Below are 23,182 nucleotides of genomic sequence, written 5' to 3'. Positions count from 1 at the left end.
AACAACTTTGAAACCTTTTTGGAGGCATTTGCGGAAGTATTTGGTGAATATGATAGGGTTCGATGGGCTACAACAAAGATCAGGTCACTACGACAAGGGATGCGCTCTACATCAGTCTATGCATCGAACTTCAGGCAATTAGCATGTGACATCAATTGGGATGAAGAAGCGTTGATGAGTCAATTCTATTGGGGTTTAAGGGACGATATGAAGGATTTGCTGTTAACTCTTCATGATCCACAAATGCTCAACGAAGCTATTAGCCAAGCTGTAAAGTGCGATAACTGCCTATTCCAACGCCACCAAGATCAACGTTCAAGTCAACATATGGTTCGCCACGTCCCAATTATGTCGACAAGCAGCATGAATTCACATTCAGAGCTAGAAGACATGCAAATTGATGCGGTTTGTATCAAATCTCTTATTCTAGAAGAAAAAAAGCGGTGTGTGGAGGAAGGTCTATGCTTGTATTATGGTGAAGAAGGCCACAAAGTTGAAAACTACCCCAAGAAGTAAAATCGACGTATTGTCAGGACTAGGGGCGCGTTGTCGTATTACGTGCTTTTCTGCTCGAGAATGCGCTGGGCGTCTGGCTGTAGAAGGTAGTATGGAGATTCGCCAATAGTCAAGCAGTCTATCAGTTTTTGACTGTTGGAATATAAACGAGTGCAAGAATACACCATAAATCTATACGGATGCCCTTTGACTGCTCGTTGAAGTCCTTTTTGTCCTAGCCGGTAGGTCTCTAGACATTACAGAGAACCCCGAACAACCCAAACTGCTAATCTTCGATACCGCTTTATACTCACGATCTTGTATCCATTGACTGTCTCGTTAGATTAACCCAATAAATTTCATTCACTCCGCATACTCAATCCTATAGATAGCCTTTTAATTCTTCATCACAGATGTAACTCGATTTCACAAAACAATCAAGAGTAATCAAACCCACTTCATTAAAAATCCCGATTCACCATTACAACACTGACTTCAGCAACGATTGCCTCAGTCTTCCCAAAATCCTATGAAGAAAAAAAACCTAATTCTTTGTCTTCTTTTCCCGCTCGAAGCATGAAGCTAGCTCTCTGATTCTTCAAAAAACTCCCCAAAAAAAACTTATTCTCCCTCCCTCTCATTTCTTAACCTTAATTCTGAATTTCCTCAATCCTCCGTCTTGGATCCGAAATTGGCTCCCATCATCAGAGCTTGATCTGAAATTGGCTCTCGTCGACAGAGCTTCCTCTTCCGTTTTTACCTTTAAGAGATCTTTTTACCGAAAACAACGTTCCCTGAAACGGCACAGAGAACAGGACAGCATGAAACAGAATCGAAACCCCATAATCACGACCACATTGAGTCGCCCGACCAATTTAGGTCTCATATTGGCTAAGAGTCCAGTAGTAAGACCCGGATGTTCCCAAAATTGGATCAAATTGGTCCTTCGCGTCAGATTGGCTGAGGCCCATAATAAGACTTGGATTTTCCCGTAATTAGACTGCATTGGGTTGCTCGACCAATTCAAGTCTCATATTGGATAAGAGGACCCGGATTGGATTCTTGAAATTGGATCCAATTGGCTCTTCGAACCAGGCTCACCCGTCATGTAAATTGGTCCTTTCCCTTCCTACTGACTCCTGTTATTGGAATCGAACGGAGCATTTTAGTATGCCCCGGCTGACTGTAATGGAGTGACTGAACCTGGCCACTCAGTATTTGCAATGGAGTTGGTCGTTGCTCCCAATATTCGAGGTAACTGAACATTAATAAAAGTCCGCTTTTTTTATATTTTCACGGTATACTCGTGTTACAACACGGCAGCGTTTGTTCAAGAAAACAAGGATGCCCAGCCACAATAGGAACCGTGTGGCTGGACAGTGAAATATCACAACAACAACCAAGTTCCTTTCTTTCCGCTCAACCTACCCTTTGCTTTACAATCCCTTTGCTTATTGACCCTTAGAAACACAAAACCTTAACATTATTAAATTCAGAAGCATCTGCTTGTTTCTTAGACGAAGAATTTATGAAGCGTCATAAGATCCCTTTAGTACAAAAATCCAAACCTGTTTACGTTGAGGTCATAGATGGGCGACCTTTATTATCTGGTAGTGTCACCCATGAATTAGAACCTATAGAAGTGACGTTTAAGGGCCATAGTAGTCATATTATTTTCAATATTATTAGAACTCCATCAAATCTTATTATTCTTGGTCTTTCTTGGTTGGAAAAGCATAACTCATCCAAAGATTGGATGTTATGGAAGATAACCTTTCCCACAAAACCACCCAAGAGCAAGCCTAGTAGAAAATCCCGAATAGAGAAATCTTCATTTATTGAAGCAAGAGCGTTTATAAGATTGTCTAAGGAAGGCACACCGTTTGTCATTTATGCGGCTCCAACTACTGAGGAGAAGATCTCAACAGCAAGTATACCTGAGCAATATAAAGATTTTAAAGACGTATTTCAAAAGAAGAAAGCCGACATGCTACCGAAACACCGACCATATGATTGCGCCATAGACTTGTAGGAGGAGCACAACCGCCTTTTGGTCCAATCTACAATCTAACGCAGACACAGTTGGAAGAGTTACAGAAGTACATCGATAAGAATCTAGGGAAGAACTTCATCCGTCATTCAAAATCATCAACTCGAGCACCCATCTTATTTGTAAAGAAGAAAGATGGCTCGTTGCGGATGTGCATGGACTATCGAGGCCTCAATAAGGTAAGAAAGAAGAATCGTTACCCATTACCCTTGATTTTTGGTCTCTTAGAACAACTTGGACATGCAAGGATCTTTACAAAAATTGATCTAAGGGGAGCTTACAACCTCGTACAAATCAAGGAAGGAGATGAATGGAAGACAACGTTCCGTACAAGGTATGGCCATTTTGAGTATAATGTCATGCCTTTTGGTCTTACCAATGCTCTAGCGATCTTTCAATATATGATGAATGACATTTTTCGAGAGTACCTTGACGATTTTGTTGTCATTTATTTAGATGATATTTTGATATTCTCCAAAAATGAGGAAGAGCATGAAAAGCACGTTCGTTTGGTCTTGGAGAAACTACGCGAGCGAGGACTATATGCCAAGTTGGAGAAGTGTTTATTTCACCAAATAGAAATGGAATTTTTGGGGTTTGTTGCGACTACTGAAGGCTTGAAGATGGACCCCAAGAAGGTGGAAGCAATCGTGTCTTGGGAGGTTCCTGAGAAGGTTAAAGACGTACAATGCTTTCTTGGTTTCGCTAAATTTTATCAGATCTTTATCAAGAATTACTCTCAAGTTACTGCTCTTCTCACTCGGTTGACATGCAAGGATAAGCTGAAATGGAGACCTCTAGCGGTGAAGGCGTTTCAAGATCTGAAAACCGCATTTACTACGGCTCCAATCTTGATACATCCAGACTTTATAAAGGCTTTTTATTTAGAAACTGATGTTTCGGATTTTGCTTTGGGAGTTGTACTTTCACAAATGGATGAAGAGAAGAAGCTCCATCTCATTGCATTTTATTCTCGAAAGTTCTCTGCTGCTGAAATCAATTATGAGATCCACGATAAGGAACTTCTTGCTATAATAGATTCTTTCGAAGAATGGCGTCACTTTCTTGAAGGAGCTGCACACCCAGTGACCGTATACATAGATCACAAGAATTTGGAGTATTTCATGTCAGCTCGAGTTTTAAATCGACGTCAAGCTTGATGGAGTATGTTGCTATGTAGGTTCGATTTTGTTATCACTTATCGAAATGGAAAGCAGCAAGAAGACATCGTCTAGTGAAGTCACAGCAAGGCTCTTCTCGATAATATGTATAGATATCATGGACTACCAGTTGATATTGTATCAGTTGGAGGAACTTAATTCGTATCAAAGTTTTGGAGATCTCTCTTTGAGATACTGAAGGTGGATATCAAGCTTTCTTCGGCTTTTCATCCTCAAATTGATAGCCAAACGAAATGGGTGAACCAAGTCTTGGAACAATACTTACGATGCAGCATTAACTATCAGCAAGACGATTGGACCACATATCTACCGCTAGCTGAGTTTGCATATAACAACACCTTCCATGCGTTGACTCAACACACACCATTCTTTTCCAACTATGGGTATCATTGGAAGTTTGATTTATTGAGTCCGTCAACAAATAGCAATCTAGTAGCTGAAGGATTTGGGAAACAAATATCAGAGCTTCAAAATATGTTGAAGCTTCAATTACAATCCGCTTAAAAATCCTACAAGGCGTCTGCAGATAGATTTCGGAATCAATCACCTACTTTCAAAATTGGAGATAAAGCATGGCTTCTTGGACGAAATATCAAGACTAAGCGACCCTGTGATAAGTTGGACTATCGAAGATTGGGACCATTTATCATCCAAAAGCAAATCAATCCAGTGGCGTACCGTCTGGAATTACCGGCTTCTATGAAAGTACATCTAATCTTTCATGTTTCTTTGTTGGAGCCTTATCAAGAGTCGCCTTTTTCTGGAAGAGTGTAATGTTCGCCACCTACTATTGAGATCGAGAACCACGAGGAATACAAGGTTGAAAAGGTGCTGGATTCACGACAAAGGTGGGGCAAGTTGGAGTATCTTGTTTATTGGTGCGGCTATGACATTAATGAATAAACGTGGGAGCCAGCTGAAAATCTCGCCAATGCGTCGTAAAAGGTACAGGAGTTTCATCAATAACATCCTCATAAACCTAAACCAGTTCAATGATAGCTTCCTTCTAAAACTTGCTCACCCAAGAATATAAGAAAAGAGGAGAGCACCACCAAAATTCGTAGTTGATGTAGTTATTTTCTCCAAGATAAAGTAGAATTTTTTCAGTAGCCATAGTTTGGTCTTCTGATATGGATAACGAAGAGATAGATACTATGCCAGTCAGATTATCTCAACTAACTAGCTCACGAAGGCGACCCCGAGATGAAGAACTGCCTACACCACAATGACGACGGAGGATACGGAGTAACAGATCAATGGTGATTATATTTGAGTTCGAGCCTGCTTACGATGATCAGCGAGAAGGCGTGTTTACAGGACAATTTCACAATGAGGATACGAAAGTTCATGCTTGGTCAGAAGTCGAAGGCGTGGGCCACTACCGTTGGCTTCAAGGGCCAAAGAACCATTTACCTCGTGAACAACAGTTGGAGTTCATAGCAGACATTATGCGACAGATCTTCATTTTCTTACGTTGGTACTGATCAACAACAACATTGCTTCTGAGAGACCTCGAAGCTAAAAGAGGGGGTGATGTTAGGGACATAGTCCTTAGAACCTTCTAGAGACAAGTTTCTAGAACCTTCTAGAGACAAGTTTCTAGAACCTTCTAGAGACAAGTTTCTAGAACCTTCTAAAAGCAAGTCTCTGAAACCTTCTAAAAGCTTCCTACTTGATAGAAATTACTTAAGAAGCTTCCTAGTTGGTAGAAGAAATTAGGAACATAGTCCTTAGAATCTTCTAGAGATAAGTTTCTAGAACCTTCTAGAAGCAAGTCTCTTGAACCTTCTAGAAGCTTCTTAGTTGGTAGAAGATGTTAGGGACATAGTCCTTAGAACCTTTTAGAGACAAGTTTCTAGAAGCTTCTAGTAGCAAGTCTCAGGAACCTTCTAGAAGCTTCCTAGTTGGTAGAAGTTGCTTAATAAGCTTCCTAAATAGGAGTATATATTGGAATCGAGGCTGAAGAGTTCTTTAGTCTCAACAACACATCTCTTGGAGCGTTAGCTCTTTTCTCTGGTGTTGTTCTTGTATTCATCTGATTAATCTAGTACTTACCAATTCTTCTTGAACTTCTTGTTAGATCTCGAGTCATTATTTTTGTGTCCATGACAGTTGATCAAAGGGCAAATCGAATCATTGTAAAAAGGACAAAGAGCATGCTTCATGCTCAAAACCTTGACTATGAGTTTTGGGTGGAAGCTTTGGTGAATATAGTGTATACAAGAAATAGCTATCTAACAAGTATTCTTGCATCAATAACACCAGAAGAAGCTTAGAGTGGGAGACAACCTTGTATTTCTCATATGAAGATCTTTGGTTGCATTGCATATGCAAAAATACCAAATTGTATGAGATCTAAACTTGATGCAAAAGGTACAAAGTGTGTGTTTCTTGATTATTGTAAAGGTACAAGGCATATAGGCTAATGTGCTTGGAAACCAAGAAGATCAACGAAAGTCGTAATGTTGAGTTTTTGGAGCACAAAAGTGTTTATGAACACTTGGAGATGTGTCCATGTGAGAATAATGGTGTATTTGTGGACACATCTTTGAATTCAGCCAAAAAACAAGATGATAAAGACAATGAAGATGATGAAGATGAAAAGCCAAAGAAGGTTGAAAAGATGAAGGCTCCTATCATTGATAAGACCAATAATGAAAGAAATGAAGATGTTGAAGATTGGGATGATGATAATAATGAAGAATATCAACTATTGAGTGAGAAACGACAAAGTATAAGAGAGATGAAGGTTGAAAAAGAATAAAGAGTACAACAAGATGAATATTCTTCTACAAGTGAAAGGATATATCCTTTGAAAGAAAGAAGGCAATGTGGCGAATGGTGGAAGGATCACATATTCTCTCAAGTAAGTGAAGAACATGCAAATTTTGCTTTTCTTGTTGATCCATTGTCTTTATGTGATGCTATGAAGTGTGAAGTTACAATCAAGTGAGAGAAAGCTATGGAAGAAGAGTACCAATCTCTTATAGATAATGGTACATGGAAATTGGCACCTCTTTCGGCAAATCAATCTAGTATTGGTTGTAAGTGGGTGTTTAAGACTGAAAGAGATGCAATAGTTGTGGTGGTGAGGCACAAAACAAGATAAGTTGTCAAAGGATGCTCACAAGTTGCTAGAATTGATTTCAATGAGACTTATACATCCGTTGCCAAATTCACCACCATTAGGACCATTGTAGCAATTGGAGCAGTAATGGATTTGGAAATATACCAAATGGATGTGAAGACGGCCTCTTTTGAATAGAAAATTCTAAGAAGACATGTACAGGGATCAATCTCAAGGATTTACATAATAAGGCAAAGAATATCTTGAGTGCAAATTAAAGAAATTCTTGTATGGATTGAAACAATCACCAAGGGCATGGTACCAACGAATTGACACCTTCTTTGTCAATGAAGGGTTGGTGTTAAGGACAAGAACTCGATGAAAAAACAATTCAAACAAGTGAGCCTTCACTCAAAGAGAGGTAACAAAATATATATAAACAAGTATATATATTGAAAGAGGAACTGGAATGGCTATTGCCAAAAGACAAGAAAACTAGAGACCCTTGAAACTAGACTAGAAGCAAGAAAGGAGTTGACAAGAGTGAAGAAGCCTTCACTCTTGTCTCTATATATACTATCTAACTAGGGGCTACGTGGCGACGTTCTATAGGACCTCCAATATGTGTTGACTTTGTAGGACACATGCCTTGACTTACAAGGCAAGTTTTTCTATGTAAGGACCACATAGTTAGCTTGATCTTCAAGCTAACAACATGTGTGGCACATGGCCAACTTGTTGACCACGTTTCTAATCCAAAAAGTCAATTAAAGACACCTATGAAGTCAAAGCAGCATCTAGGAAGTTTTTAGGAAGCTTCTATATTAAATATTATAGAATTAACTTACTTTTATCTACTTTTACTTACTTCTACCTATTTCTATATGTAATTATTAGCTTACATGATTATGGCCATGACATTACTGCCCCTTCTAGAGACGAGTTCCACGAGGAGCGGTCATCATATGTTGAGGAAATCTATGATGCGACGAATTGTATTCACCACATACTCTGATCTCTGTTCTCTTCGAAGATGATTGATAGGACCTCTCAACCATTGGTAGTATCCCATACCAGGGCGGGAAGACCACCCAGTTATTTGATCATTGTTGAGGCCTTCGTAACTTCCTTCAAATAGAATATTTGGAACACCATCAAGAGTTGTTCCTACCTCTAGCAAAATCACCAAACATTGAGAGACCCTTCCCAAATCGTGATACCAAACGCGTTGTATCTCACCATCTATTCGAGGAAGAACATGTCGTTCTTGAAGATCTTCATCTTGATTACGTTGTCTTGAAGGTTGTGACAATCGTAATGTCTCGTCCGGCAGGTCAGCAAATGAAGGCTCTTGATTTGAATCTGCTGGTTGTTGGTTCTCCATCTCCTGAGCGCCACTACTACAATGAAGCTACGAACAAGAATTGAAAGTAGAATGTTAACTTGCCTAGATGTTGTTTCTTTTATAAAGAAGGTTTTCATCTTGATTTTGATGCATGTCGTTGATGAAAAGCCTCGACCACCTTTGCAGCATTTGCAAGATTCTTTAATGGCTCCTATGTGCGTTCACTAATACCATATCTACGCAAATGGACAAGTTATTCTAATTTATTTCGACGCCGCCTTGAATCTATGATTTCTTCTACTTCAGACTCTTTTTTATTGTCCACTTCTATAGGATGAGGTCGAGCTTGTCGTCTTCTTGGTATGTCCACTATCTTATATGGTTCAAGAAGAGACACGTGGAATACTGGATGGATTTTCATTGACTCTGGTAGATCTAAACGATATGCAACTGGATTGATTTGTGCAGAAATAGAAAATGGTCCTAGCCTTCGATAGTCCAACTTGTCACAAGGATGAGTGGTCTTGATATTGTGACGAAGTAGCCATACCTTATCACCCAAGACGAATGATGGTTGTTCCTTTCGATAGCCATCCGCATTGGCCTTTTGTTGTTCTTGAGCCTCCTTTAACTACGCCTTCATCGTTGGATGTAGCTCTGATAAATGAATTATCAAATCTTTTGCAGCAGGATTATCAACTTTTGAAAAGTCAAAAGTATCAAGGTGGGATGATAACCATAATTAGCAAAGAAAGGTGTTTGTTTTTTACAAGAGTGTAGCGTGTTATTGTAAGCAAACTCTGCCAATGGCAAAAGAGTTGTCCAATCATCTTGTTGGTAATTAATGGTACATCTTAAATATTGCTCCAAAACTTGATTAACACGCTCCGTTTGTCCATCAGTTTGAGGATGGAATGTCGAAGATAGTTTTATATCCACTTTTAGAATCTTGAAAAGAGTCCGCCAAAATCTTCATACAAATTGAGTTTTCCTATCTGATATAATATCCTTGGGTAATCCATGATAGCGATAGATATTTTCAAGAAAGAGCTTAGCTGTTACTTCACCTGTGATAGATTTTTTACATGGTATAAAATGTGCCATCTTCGTAAAACGATCTACTATCACGAATATAGAGTCATAAGAACCTGAGATTGGAAGATCCGTAATGAAGTCCATAGAAACAGAAGACCATGGTTTTTCTGGAATGGGTAATGGCTGAAGAAGTCCAAAAGGTCGATGACGAGGAGTTTTCGATCTTGAGCAAACATCACATGATTGTACAAAATCTTTAACTGCATTCCACATTTGAGGCCACCAAAAATCCCTAGATATCAGCTCCAAAGTCTTATTATATCCAAAATGTCCTGCTGCTGGGAAGTCGTGACGAGCTTGAAGAACATGTAAACGTGCTTCTCCTTCTGGAACATATAGGCGTCCTTCAAAATAGAGTAGGTTGTTCTTGAATTCAAATTTAGATGGATCATGAGATTTAGAAGAATTATTCTTGATATCATGAACAAGAGGGTCTGAAGACATACTTAATTGGACTTGCTTAAGGAAAGTTAAATCAACAATCAATGTTGATTTTATTGCTCGAAGATGAAATTGTTGTGGCTTCAAGAGAACCATTCTTTGTTGCTCAAAAGCTGCATCTCCTTCTTTTGGTGCAAGATAAGAACGTCTAGATAAGGCATCGGAAAAACCTTGTTGTTTTCCTGGCCGATAAGTGATGATGAACTCGAATCTTGATAAAGACATGCTCCAACGAGCTTCGTGGCGATTTAATACGCGTGCTGTCATAAAATATTCGAGGTTCTTGTGATCCGTATACACGGTGACTGGACTAGAAGCGCCTTCTAGATAATGATGCCATTCTTGAAAAGAATCCACAATTGCAAGAAGTTCTTTGTCATAGATCTCATAATTGATTTCTGCTGCTGAGAATTTTCTTGAATGAAAGGCTACTGGATGAAGTTTGTCATCTGTTCCCATTTGTGATAAAATCGCACCCTGAGCAAAGTCCGATGCATCTATTTCCATAAAGAATGCTTTGGAAAAATCAACACGATACAAGATTGGTGCAGAAACAAATGCTATCTTCAAAGATTTAAAAGCAACTTTCGCTTCTTGATTCCATTGGAGTTTGTCTTTACAAGTCAAACGTGTAAGTGGAGCTGCAACTCGAGAGAAGTCTTTGATGAAGATCCGATAGTAGTTGGCAAATCCCAAAAAACATTGGACATCTCTTACCGTTTTTGGGATCTTCCAGTCTATAATAGTTTGAACTTTCTTAGGATCCATCATAAGTCCATCATTTGAAATGATGTAACCTAAGAAATCGACTTGAGTAGTGTGGAATACACACTTTTTTATCTTGGCATAGAGTCCTGCATCTCTTAATTTTTGTAATTCATGACGAACATGAAGTTCATGTTCTTTTGGATTCTTAGAATAGATCAAGATGTCGTCCAGATAACATACTACAAAATCATCCAAAAACTCTCAAAAAACATCATTCAATAGATGTTGAAAAGCTGCTAGTGCATTTGTAAGTCCAAAAGGCATGACGTTGTATTCAAAATGTTCATACCTAGTTTGAAACGTAGTCTTCCATTCATCTCCTTCTTTGATGCGTACTAGATTGTATGCTCCTCGAAGATCTATTTTTGTATAGATCTTAGCTTGATTCTGCTGATCAAGAAGTCTGGATATTAAAGGTAGTGGATATCTATTTTTGATGGTAATCTTGTTGAGTCCTCGATAATCAACACACATCCGCAATGATCCATCTTTTTTCTTCACAAATAGAATTGGAGCTCCTGCTGGAGATTTAGAATGGTGTATGAAATTCTTGGCTAGATTTTCTTCAATATACTCCTTGAGTTCAGCCAACTCATTTTGTGATAAACTATAGATTGGTCCGAATGGCGGTTATGCTTCTTTTTGAAGGTCAATTGAGCAATCATAGGGACGGTGTTCCGGGAGTATATCCGCATTTTTTTTTTCGAATACATCTTGAAATTCTTGATATTGGCTTGGAATGCCACTTGAAGTCTTTTCACCAGTAGGAACAGGTGTAGCATAAATAATGTATGATGATTCTTTCATAGCAGCATGCAAGAAAGCTTTTGCACCTATAAATACGGGTTTAGTTGAATTAGGTTTATGACTCTCTACTTGATTAACTACACTATTAGTTATACTTTTAGAGAAAGTAAGAATTCGAGAAATCCAGTCTATTTGAGGGTTGTATTTTTCTAACCACAATAAACCTAAAATGACTAGATTAGAAAGAGATCTAATAATATTAAATACTACAAAACTATTATGACCATTGATTATTACTTCTATAGAAAGGGTTTCGTGAGTAATATCTCGAGAAGGCAATGGACGACCATCTATGACTTCTACATGAAGAGGTTTAGTTTTCTTTACTAAAGATATGCTATGCCTTTTAGTAAATTCTTCATCTAAAAAATACGCCAAGGTTCTTGAATCTAACAAGGCAGAGACTTTGTAATGTTTAGGTCCTAAAATAACATTAAATGTAATACAAGGAGAGGGCTCTGAAGAGAGAATATGACCTTTACTAGAAGTTGTGCAAGATTATGACCGCATGGTCCCTATTGTAGCAGGACAAACTCGTTTTCTGACATATTGTCCTCTTTTACAACCATACTCCTCATTTTGTGATTGCATCATTTCTTTGGACAATGTTGAGCAGTGTGCTTTGGTTCTCCACAATATAAACATAATCCTTCTTGACGACGACGAGTCTTTTCTTACTCAATAAGAGGTTTGAAACGTACTGCATCAATTTACATATCCTCTACTTCCGAATGTATGTGTTGAAGAGATATTGGTGTTGCCATTGAATTATAGTAACGTTGAGGTCCACTTGTACGGTTCTCAGATCGGAATTCAAAAAGGCGATTGTCGCACTTCACAGCAAAGTCAATTACTTGACTCAATGTTTGAGGATCAGGTAAGTTGAGCATTAATTTTTTTTACCTCATATTGTAATCCGTAGAGAAATTACCTAATAAGTACAGCATCATCTCACTTGATATCAGTTGCAAGTTGTCGAAATTGTGAAGCATATAACGTTACTGATCGATTGTCTTGTCGTAAAATACGGATCTTATTGGTTGCAACACGAATTGCATCATGTTCTCTATACATGGATTGAAACTCCGCCAAAAAAGCCTCTAGATTATCCAATATTGGATCTCGTCGTTCAAAAAAAGATGAAAACCACGATAGTGCCGAACCTGAAAGAAGTGTACCAATGAATCTAACTTGTGATCTTGGAGTTGGATAGCTTTGGGGTTGAAGTTCAATCACAAGTTGTACTTGATTGATAAATCCTCAAAACTTGGATTTGGTGCCATCAAACTTCTCGGGTAGGGCAATTCTTGGTTCTCTAACATTTGAAGGGCGTTCCACCATAGGAGAAAGGACATGGTTTGGTGCAGATGTTGAAGCAACTCCAACCATTTCTATATCTTCACTTCCTACCAATCTTATTGCTCCTTGTGGTAGTAAATTGAGTTGATGCATTGCAAGCATTAACTCCCTCAATTGCTCTTGCATTTGTACCATTGCACTCTTCATTTCAAGAAGTTCTGCCATGATAACACTTAGAAGAGAGAAGATGTCTAATATCGCTCAAGACAAATAGAAGAGAGGACTTGCGGACAAAGAAAATACTAAGGACAATATCAGTTTAGAAGAGGGTAATCCGCAACTTCTAATACGCTTATATCTTATCAAGAAAAAGGGGTAATCCACTCTTAATCAAGATTAGACAAAGCTCTGATATTGTAGGTGTACTCTTGTCAATCTGTCAAGGACAAGAAATCGATGAAAAAATAATTCAAACAAGTGAGCCTTCACTCAAAGAGAGGTAACAAAATATATATAAACAAGTATATATATTGAAAGAAAAACTGGAATGGCTATTGCCAAAAGACAAGAAAACTAGAGACCCTTGAAACTAGACTAGAAGCAAGAAAGGAGTTGATAAGAGTGAAGAAGCCTTCACTCTTGTCTCTATATATACTATCTAACTAAGAGCTATGGGGCGACATTCTATAGGACCTCCAATATGTGTTGACTTTGTAGGACACATGCCTTGACTTACGAGGCAAGTTTTTCTACGTGTGGGCCACATAGTTAGCTTGATCTTCAAGCTAACAACATGTGTGGCACATGGCCAACTTGTTGACCACGTTTCTAATCCAAAAAGTCAATTAAAGACACCTATGAAGTCAAAGCAGCGTCTAGGAAGTTTCTAGGAAGCTTCCATATTAAATATTATAGAATTAACTTAATTTTACCTACTTTGTATATGTAATTATTAGCTTACATGATTATAGCTGTGACAGTTCGTGAGGAGTGAAGCTGATCATTTATTGTATGTGATGCAATCTAGAGAGTTCTTATTGATTGTAATCCTTTATGTTGATGATTTGATCATCTTGGCAACTCTTAGAAGACATTGGTCTAGTGCAATTAGAAGCACCTTTAATCATGTGTGACAATCAAGGATGTCTTGAATTTGCCAAGAATCCAAAACATCACTCAAGGACCAAGCACATTGATGTTCAACATCATTTTATAGGAAAGAAGATTGAACATGGAATAATAGGTATGAAGTATTGCGCTACAAATGACATACTTGCTGATGTGCTTACAATGGTATTAGTGAAGGATAGACATCATGACTTGATTCAGAGATTAGGATTAAAAGATTTTTGAATATCAGCAAAGTGGGAGTATTGAAGATCAGCAAGTACTTGCTTAGTTACAACCACATTGAGATTAAACATAGTATATTACTAATAGTCAAAAGGTAGTAAAGAATGAAAGTAAGTTATTGTGGTGGCAAATAACCTCATCCAAGGATTTAGTTGAATGAGATAGAAATGGATGTAATATCAAAAGGATGGAAGTTGCCTCGTTGGTGAACACACCACTACCTATAAGTGAAGAGTGTTGGAAGGAAGCATTATCTTTCTTCACACTTCTTTTAGACTACCATCTTTGCTGATGCTAAATGTTTGTAGCTTTTAGACTTCTTTTCTTCAATAATTCACATGCAATAAACAACCAATAAATTAGACAACAATAAAATTGGTATAAATGTTATAAGATTAAAGTCCAAACCCAATGGCTAGGAAGTTTGGTGCTGATGGATGAGGATTTTGATTAGTTTTCAAGTTCAATTTTGAGCAAGTACACAATAGACAATTATCAAGTATATAATTAATTTATGTTTTGATCCCAATTCAATACTATTGTTTTTCCTTAGTCCATTCAAATCCTTCTTCTTATTGCTAGCACTATGCTTTAGCTCTTTCTAAGGCCCCTTTGGCATCTACTTTTCTCACTCTAAGTTCCAAATTTTTTTAGAAAATAAGTGGAAACAAAGGTTAGTATATAATTATTTGTATTAAAATCATCCAATGTATTTTTATGAATGAAGGAAAAAACTATCATGGTACAAATTGGATACATATTCTTCCGCAACTATCACAAAAGAATAATAACAATGGTAGTATAGTAGATGCAACATAATATTGGGTGGAAATAGTAAAATTTTGGATAGAAATGTTAATTCACTTCTTATATTCTAATCCTAGTTGAAGAATCTTTAGATTATTTTTTAAAAAATTACTATATTAGATCTTTTTTATCTTATATTTATATTATTTTTTCTTTAATTTATTAAAGTTTAATATTCTCTATAAAACAACATCAGATTGTTATCTTGTATTTATTATTCAATATTACTATATATAAAATAAAATTATTAAATGATTGGAATAACTTTAATCAACTTGCTTTTAAAATAAAATATTCTATATAATCTTTTAATTAGAAAAAAAATAATTAATTTTTACAAACTAATTCAATTTGAAATTTGGCTTTCTACTTTATATATTGTCTTTTAAGTAATACTTTTAAGAATTAAAAAACATTTAAAAATTATGGTATTGTATTTAGATTAATTAATTATTTAATATTTTTTGACTATATAATTTCTAAATCCACAAACTTGAGGCTTTTTGTTTTGTTTTTTATTTTTTGTTTTTTTTGTTTTTTTGTAATAAGATATTCTATAAAATAATAATTATACTTGATGTTTTGGCCTTCATTACTTGTTTTTATATCTTAAAAATCAACCTTAGTATTCAAGTATATGTATTTACTTATTTATTTATTTTCATAATCTAATTCATATTGTTACAACATACCAATGTATTTAGAGATCTTTTTCTTAGTTTAAGATATTTTAATTTTTTCTATTCTTTTTTTAGAAGTCTATTATCTATTATTTTAAAATAATTTCAAACTAAATAGATTAAAAACTTCTATAATTAATATAATTTTTTTATAATAATTTCAAAATAAATAATTTAAAGTTGAAATTTATAAAAATATATACATTTAATATAATTATTCTGAATTTTTTTTCCTAAGGTAAATATTAAAATTATATAAAATATAATTTTAAAATTTTATTGAACATTATATCTTTGTAATTTATGTTTTTTTAGAAAATTTAGGTAATCTTTAAAAACTAATATATTTATTTATAATGTAGCATTTAAAAAATTCAATAATAAAAAAGCCAAAAAATTAGAAGTATATTATTTTGAACAAATTGAAAATAAAATTCAAGAAGACTATCTTAATATGGTCACTTATGTCTTATCTAAAGATTACTTGTCTTTCTACAATATATAATTTAAAATACTATTGATTTTTCTTATAAAAGATATGATTAGATAATTTTAGAAAATAAGTCTTAACATATTATTTAATTTTTTTTTACAAATTTTATACCAAATTATTAAAAAATATAATTAAATCAATATTTATAGAAGTAATATAATTGAATTAAATAGCATTCTTGTTTAATTATCTACTCAATGTGTTGGTATTTAAACATATATTTGGTACATTATATCAAAGTTAATTAAAGTCAAAGTATACAAGACCAAAATCTAATCTATGAAAATCTATTACAAGCTATTATTATTTAAATTATTACAAATACTTGTCTTTTAATAATGCTAGGTAAATCTAAGAACAAAAAACTTTACTAAAATTTCACCTATGGTTTTATAAATCAAATCAAAAGAACGTATTTGTTTTTATGGTCTTATATATGACATAATATTTGACTTTAAGATTAATTTTTAATCCATACATAAAGATTTGACGGCACTTATAATAAAATAAATTGAAAATTAATTTGTAACTTTGGAAAGACTTAAAAATTTAGAAAAACTAATAATTAGAACATGCTAAAACCAAAATTTTAATTAAATTTAAAAGATGTTTGCATACAAAGTGTCAAAGAGATGAATTTAGATAATTGTTTTTAAAAAAAACACACTTATGCATTATCAAAACAAATTAAGAAAAAAATATATATATATATATATATATATATATACACACATAATAAATAATAAATAATAAATAAAAAATTATAAAATTATAAAATACAAAGAAATTAAAGAGTCTTGAATTAAGATAAAAATATAAAAAAAGGTATAAAAAAGACTAAATATGGTCTTAGTCTTATGTCTATATTGACTAGGTATTTAACAAATCCTTTTGGAAGATTTGCAAAGACCATAAAACTTGTGATTTGTGAGCCTAAGTAATAAGTTGTTTCTAAGACATCTTTTTAAAAGTATAAAAATACTAGGATGTTTCAATAGCCACATGGCATATTTAGAAAAAATTAAAGATCTAGTCTGTAGACAAGAAATTTCTATGTTATTTTTTAATAGAAATATATATATATATAGTTAATCATATTTTTTCTTCTTAAGACAATATTGAGCAATATATTTTGATTCTTAACTATGTAATTAAAATTATTCTGATTACATAGTAAAGAATCAAATTATTCTAATTAAATTTATTTTGATTAAAATTTTAAAACCTTTTTATTACTATGTAATTAAAAATTTAAAATATTTTTATACTATATCAAGTTTTTTTTTTTTTTTTTTTTTTTCATTTTAAGAAGTTTAAAAAATTTAAAATTAATCTAAAATTTTATACTAATTTTTAATTTTATATTATAATTAATATAAATATTTATTATAAAAGTAAAATAAACATTGAAGTATAAGCATAAAAAGGTTTTGTTGGAATTTAGTAGACTCATTGTCAAATTTTGCAATAAAATCAATTGTTGAAGTCAATGGTTAAGAATCAAAGAAGTTCTAAAAAAATATTTTATACTACATTGTAAATGAATTCATTGATAGGTGCAACATTGTCCTACTTGACATCAATTACAAGTTTTTAGAATTAAAATACACATAGTCATATAGAGAAAGAAAAAAAAAAAAAAAAGAATTAAAAAAAAACTTGTTATATAACTTAGATTTAATTAATTAATACACAAAGTGCATCATATTTTTTATATGTAAATTAAAATTATACTAGTAATTTATCAATTTTTTTAATTAAGATATTTTATTCTAAAAATAATAAAAACTATGAAAATATATATATTAAATAAATTTCTAATAAATCTAATTTGAGATGCTAAAGTTGAATAATTAAAAGGTTGGAATTGAATTAAAAGTTATACTTGGTTCATAAATGCTTGAAATTTAGATCTAATACTATCAAAGCTCTTATAAAAGTAACTTTTGATTCTTTATTTGGTGAAATTACAAATATGTTAGTTATTTGAGGTAATAATGTTTTAAAATTAATTCTTATTATTTTTTTGTCTTTTAAGTAATCACTTCTAAAGTTGGTTGAAAAGATAGAGAATATTGATGTATAGTAACTTTCAAGTCTTTCACTTTTTAACTTTATACTATGATATTTTTTATTTTTAATATATCTTGCATGATTATAAGAACTTGAAAAGTTTTATACAAGATATGGAAACAAAAAAATTATGCTATAGAAATAATATTAATTCTAAAAGGATTAATTATGAAAGTAGAATTTACAATTCAATATAGATGACAAAGTAGTTTTATTTAAGAGGTTTTTTAATAAGTGATTTGATTTAAAAGTAAAACTATAGAAATAAAAAGAAAAAAAGAAAAACAGTAAAAAATATCCAATCAAAACAAGAGACAATATATTAATAGATCTTATTGAATGATAAACAATTAAAAAAATTACAAATCTTTATAGAGTTTTTTCTTCTTTGATAAAAACAAAAAACACATGAATTAGAATTATTGTAAAAAATCAGGTTAAATTAAAAATAATAATCAATAATATATAATAAAATAATAAAATAAATGTGATTTACCTGAAGAATAATTTGATTATTTAGTCAAGAATTCAAGTTTGATTTAGGTTAACAAGAGGTAAAATTGTTTTCTAAAAGAGCATTTAGACCTTGTATTCATCTTCTTACCTACTTCCAAGATACTACTCTCTATGTAAGACAAATGCACTTAATTTTTTTTCTACACTTCTTTTTCCTAATAAAACTAGTTGTTTTGCAAATTTGACTTTATTATGTCATTCAAAATACCTAATTAGCTAATTCTTCAAACTTGGTCTAATTTCTCATAATAACTTCAAAAGTTAATAAAAAAAGTATTATTTTGATAAAAAAATAATAATAATTAATTTTACATAAATCATGAAAAAGTAAAGTTTTTAAGATATTGATATTAAATCAAGGATATTTTATCATACATTGATAATATTTTATAGCCACAAAAATATTTTAAATGAACTAAAATCTTATTTTCTACATTAATTTTTTAAAAAGTATGATTTTTTTCTTTTATGATTTTTCTACCTACTAAGTATTATATGCAAGCTTCTAATATTTAAAATGTAATTAGAAAAGAATATTTTAGATTTTTTTTAAATAAAAAAAACCATCACAAAAAAAATGAATGTAAAAATAACGTACTGATTCAAATATTTGTGTCAAAAACTCAATAGAAATCTATTTTAAATATTCTTATCATAAATAATTCTTATTATGTGAAGACCCTTCTAAATATTAATCAATACTTAAAAAATCACATAAGGATTATAAATAAATGAATATAATCTTATCTTAATAATATTAATATATAATTTTAAAGTAATCTAGTAATTAAGATAAATTAGTAGAATACAATGATTTTTATCTTCAAAAGCACTTTGATACTTTCAAAAAAGAATTGTTCTTTATTGAAAATGATAAAGTTCTAGTATTATTTACAACAGTCTTGTCAAACAAAAACTTAAATAAATTTAGACAAAACTTTAAAAAGTTGATATATTTATATATCATTAAAAAATAAGGAAGTGAGCAAAGTCGATATATATATATATATATATATAAGATAAAAAGCATTTATAATGGTTATAGTGATTATAAATTTCTTATTTTTAAATTCTTCTTATAATCACGCAGAAGTAGATTAATTTAAAATTAAATTAAGATCTAAGAATGTCTGATTAAGGATTTTGTGCCAACATCTCATCTTTAATATATATTAAAATAGACCATGTTACTCATTTGTGGCTCCAAGTCTAAAAAGGACCCAAACTAGGTGATGACCTCACAAAACATCATTTATTGATTTATTAATAATTTATTACTTCTTATTGTAACCATATCTATTTTTTTATAATCTTTTAATTAGTTTTCTATGTAGACAATCTTGTAAGCCATGATAAGTTTTTAGTAGTCACTATACAAATAATTTTTAGGCATTAAACTTATATCTTAGATTGACCTTAGTATGGATCCGCTTCAAGTCATATATACAAATAGAAGAATTGCATGATGAATATGAATAAGTTTTATTATATTTTTTTTTGCATTAATGCTTATTATTTTATCTATGAAAATATTTTAATCAATTATAATTATTACAATAGTAGTTGTTTCTGTTTATATAAAAATTATTATTTGAAAATAAAATGGCATATTTTTTGTGGTATAGGTTTTACAATTTCTTCTAAAAAAGTCAAACATTTATTAATCTTTTCTTAATAAATGATGTTTTGGTTTGTGTTTAAAAGATATTTGTTCTGTAGTTATAATGTGTGTTACATACAGATCAAGATGATATATATATATATATATATATATATATGTATGTATGTATATTCAATTTTGCATGATTTTGTTCAATTTTCTTTTTCTTTTCCTGAAATAAACCAATCTTACAAATCATAAACTTAGTATGATGGATATTGATTCCATGTGCTGCAATCTTTTATCCAACTTTTTGGCTCATATTCATCCACATTAAAATTCTGCACAACACTTCATAGAAACTTAGCAATTTGTGTGTGTGTCTCTCTTTATATATATATATATATATATATATATAAATCGCAACATTCCTTGTTTTTGTTTGTTGTTATTGTTGATTTGATTTTTTCCAACATGTAAATGCGTCTGTGTGTACATACACACGTGCTCAGACTTAACAAATCTCATTGAAAGTAGGGTATAACAAACTCCACTCTGTTTATACTGTTTCCCACTAAAAACACAGCCAAACTTCTACAGAGAGAAAACTAGTGTTGAGTCACAAGCACTACAAAAAGAAGAAAAGAGGATCAAACATGTACCGAAGCATTCTTCCATCATGCAACAACAACACAATGCCGCCAAGCTGAACAACACAACACAGCAAACCAAATACATTGTTAGAAAACCACTACTCTGGTATAAGCACTTCTCTCCATATGTCCACAATTTTCCTTGTTTTGTATCCGAAACATGAATTGCTGCAGTGAAATGGAAATCAGAGGATGAGGATTTGGGTATTCAGCAATGAAGTTCACAGATGTTCACCCAGATTTGTGTTCAATTTTCCAAATGAAATGGAGCAAGAAAGCTCCGAACAAATGCTCGGTAAGTGTGTATATATGCGTGTGTGTGTGTTTGTGTGACTTGAAGCATCAGTTTGAGGGCCACAGACGTTGGGCGAGGGGTTCGTTGAGGGTGGAGTGATTACCATCCTTGAAGCCATCCACTTGCTTGCTGTTGCGGTTGTTGTTGTTGGTTGTAATAGCCTGGTGGAAGAGTAGGAGCCATAACTCCTCCTTGATAGTAGTTCGGATGCCCAGGATACCCTTGTTGCTGTGGCGGATATTCTGCATATCCTGTAATCCACAAAATGTAAAATCTAAAACAAAAGCAAGAATGAAGAAGACATTTTTATCACATTTTTTCAGGAAATGCGGCAGAGATGACACTTTCGTCTGCGAAGTTCAGCAGGTTTGAACTCAGAATTCCATGAAGAGTTTTAACTGTAGGTTTTGCAGGGTGAGAATTTGGTGAGCTTTGGAATGTTGTTATGCCTGCAGGAGCGGGGTAGCTGTAAGCGGGTGGAGTGCCGTGCTGAGCGTAGAAATCCGGAGGTGGGTACCCTGACGGTGGGTATCCTTGTGGAATCTGTTGATTTTGTCTCGGAACTTCTCTCTCGTTCTTTGATGTCATGGTGATGTGTCGATCTCCTTATGAATTGAGGCCTAAATTCCACGAATGCTAATTCGAAACCTTTCTACATTTGAGGGAAGCTACGGACGATGTCTTGGACAAACGCCGAATCTTAACCGACGATTGCTAGGATTTAGAAAGTTGGATGTCGAATGGCGTGACACTCAAATTAGGGCTGCTCTGGAATATGTGATGCCCTCCAACCATGACGCTACAATACTATTCCATTGAGCTGCTTGGGTTGCCTCATGGTCTCCAAATTTGTAAGGTGATCATCTTGGCACACGGTTTCACATGCATTTTTGGCAAGAGGATTCAAAGAGACGTTGATTTCACGCGGTTTAGACAGGTCCGTGTGATTGTATTGCAAGGGCCACAACCCTAGCTCATAGCTTGCATTCTTTGAGTAGTTAGGGAATGCTAATAGCGAAGACCTGCAAGAAAGCAATTGTCTCGTTGTAAGAAGCAATTATCATATGGTTATTCTATTGCAAAGACCCACATGGTTGTCCTAAATGCACAGATGTGTTAAAAAAATATTTCAGTGTCCTAGGTAGGCCATTCTCGCGAATATCGTTATGCGCTGATGCCAGACTCGTTAAAGCCATGGGAACGATGTTGAAGTCCTGTCATGAAAGGTCACAATGAACTTAACACGCCACTTCCATGTATATTGTGTCAAAATGAAGAGAGAGATGAATCAACTTGTATTGAGTAGTTTTTGATGCACGCACTTGCGACAATTACTTGATATTAGATTGGATCTTTACCATGAATACGATTCCGTTTTGACTCGCCCGTGCCCTTCAAAGTCTTCCTCCTTCTTCATGTTCCTCGATTAGGGTTTGATGTTCGGATGGCCTTACCACAAACATAACTGGGCCTGAGACGCTGGAACTTAATGAAGCTGTTCCCATGAATTGATGCAGTGCTACTTCATCAACGTCTACATTCACCACCCAATTTAGAGATAGTCTAAAATTTAGATATGTTGTGTGCTGGAGCTGCACAGGTTACGTCATTGGGCAGGATTGGATTCGACAAACTGTTACGACTTCTAAGGAGTTCTACGAGTCTCTTCATTGCTTGACGTGCTGTAACCATCGTTTCCTAGCACTTTCTCATTTATCACTCGACAGATTTCTTCGGATGCCACCGAATCATGTGAGAAATACTCTTGATAGTTGGTGCTCTTGACATTCAGTTACGCTTGCACGTCTTCTGAGGTTTGATTCAGCAAGTTGTTCAGAAAACGTCAGTGGAATCGCAGTTACTGTTGGGAATATTTTAACTTCCTTATGGAAACTTGTAGTTCTTTCAAGTCTGCTTATTCCCTGCTGGTTGGTGACTGTAGGTTTTTTGTGTATAGACCGCGATGTGTATGATGCATGTATCACAAATATAAGCTACAGAAAACATCTCGCCATGAGGTTCATTCCACAAGAAATGTTTGTATGTGCCACATGTAAATGAAGAAAACGAACTTGTGGAACTGCAATAGATTCCTCCTCCATGTGAAAAAAATCTGGGCATCCCTACGAGGTTCACGGATGAATTACTTCATCGTGCTCCTTTC

At 33.6% G+C, this 23,182-nt stretch overlaps 1 protein-coding gene across 3 annotated transcripts; it reads right to left on the bottom strand.

Moving 5' to 3' along the window:
- Window positions 1-20,054: 20,054 nt before the first annotated feature.
- On the bottom strand, window positions 20,055-21,606 carry LOC112279931 (uncharacterized). 3 transcript variants are annotated; one of them, XM_073532775.1, is made up of 4 exons: window positions 21,418-21,606; window positions 21,122-21,269; window positions 20,733-20,776; window positions 20,055-20,421 (listed from the first exon to the last, which is right to left on the bottom strand). In XM_073532775.1, exons 1-3 carry the CDS (start codon window positions 21,604-21,606, stop codon window positions 20,748-20,750), a joined length of 366 nt encoding a protein of 121 aa, XP_073388876.1. In that variant the 3' UTR covers window positions 20,055-20,421; window positions 20,733-20,747. The 3 variants fall into 3 exon arrangements, with proteins under 3 accessions (XP_073388876.1, XP_024370485.1, XP_024370486.1); XM_024514717.3 differs by having other exon boundaries at window positions 20,277-20,421; window positions 21,468-21,606; XM_024514718.3 differs by having other exon boundaries at window positions 20,277-20,411; window positions 21,468-21,606.
- Window positions 21,607-23,182: the final 1,576 nt, after the last annotated feature.

The sequence above is a fragment of the Physcomitrium patens genome, chromosome 3 (genome assembly GCF_059467195.1).
Source record: "Physcomitrium patens ecotype Gransden chromosome 3, ASM5946719v1, whole genome shotgun sequence".
Taxonomy (NCBI): domain Eukaryota; kingdom Viridiplantae; phylum Streptophyta; class Bryopsida; order Funariales; family Funariaceae; genus Physcomitrium; species Physcomitrium patens.
This window is presented reverse-complemented; position numbering and strand designations above follow the sequence as displayed.

Excerpts from the sequence above, each read along its gene's own strand:
- LOC112279931 (XM_024514717.3), bottom strand. The coding sequence starts at position 21,606 with ATGACATCAAAGAACGAGAGAGAAGTTCCGAGACAAAATCAACAGATT. Across the intron at positions 20,777-21,121 it reads AGTGGATGGCTTCAAGGATG|CTTGGCGGCATTGTGTTGTT; the intron begins GTAATCACTCCA and ends TGTGTTGTTCAG. Across the intron at positions 20,422-20,732 it reads CATGATGGAAGAATGCTTCG|TGTTGTGCAGAATTTTAATG; the intron begins GTACATGTTTGA and ends GTTTCTATGAAG.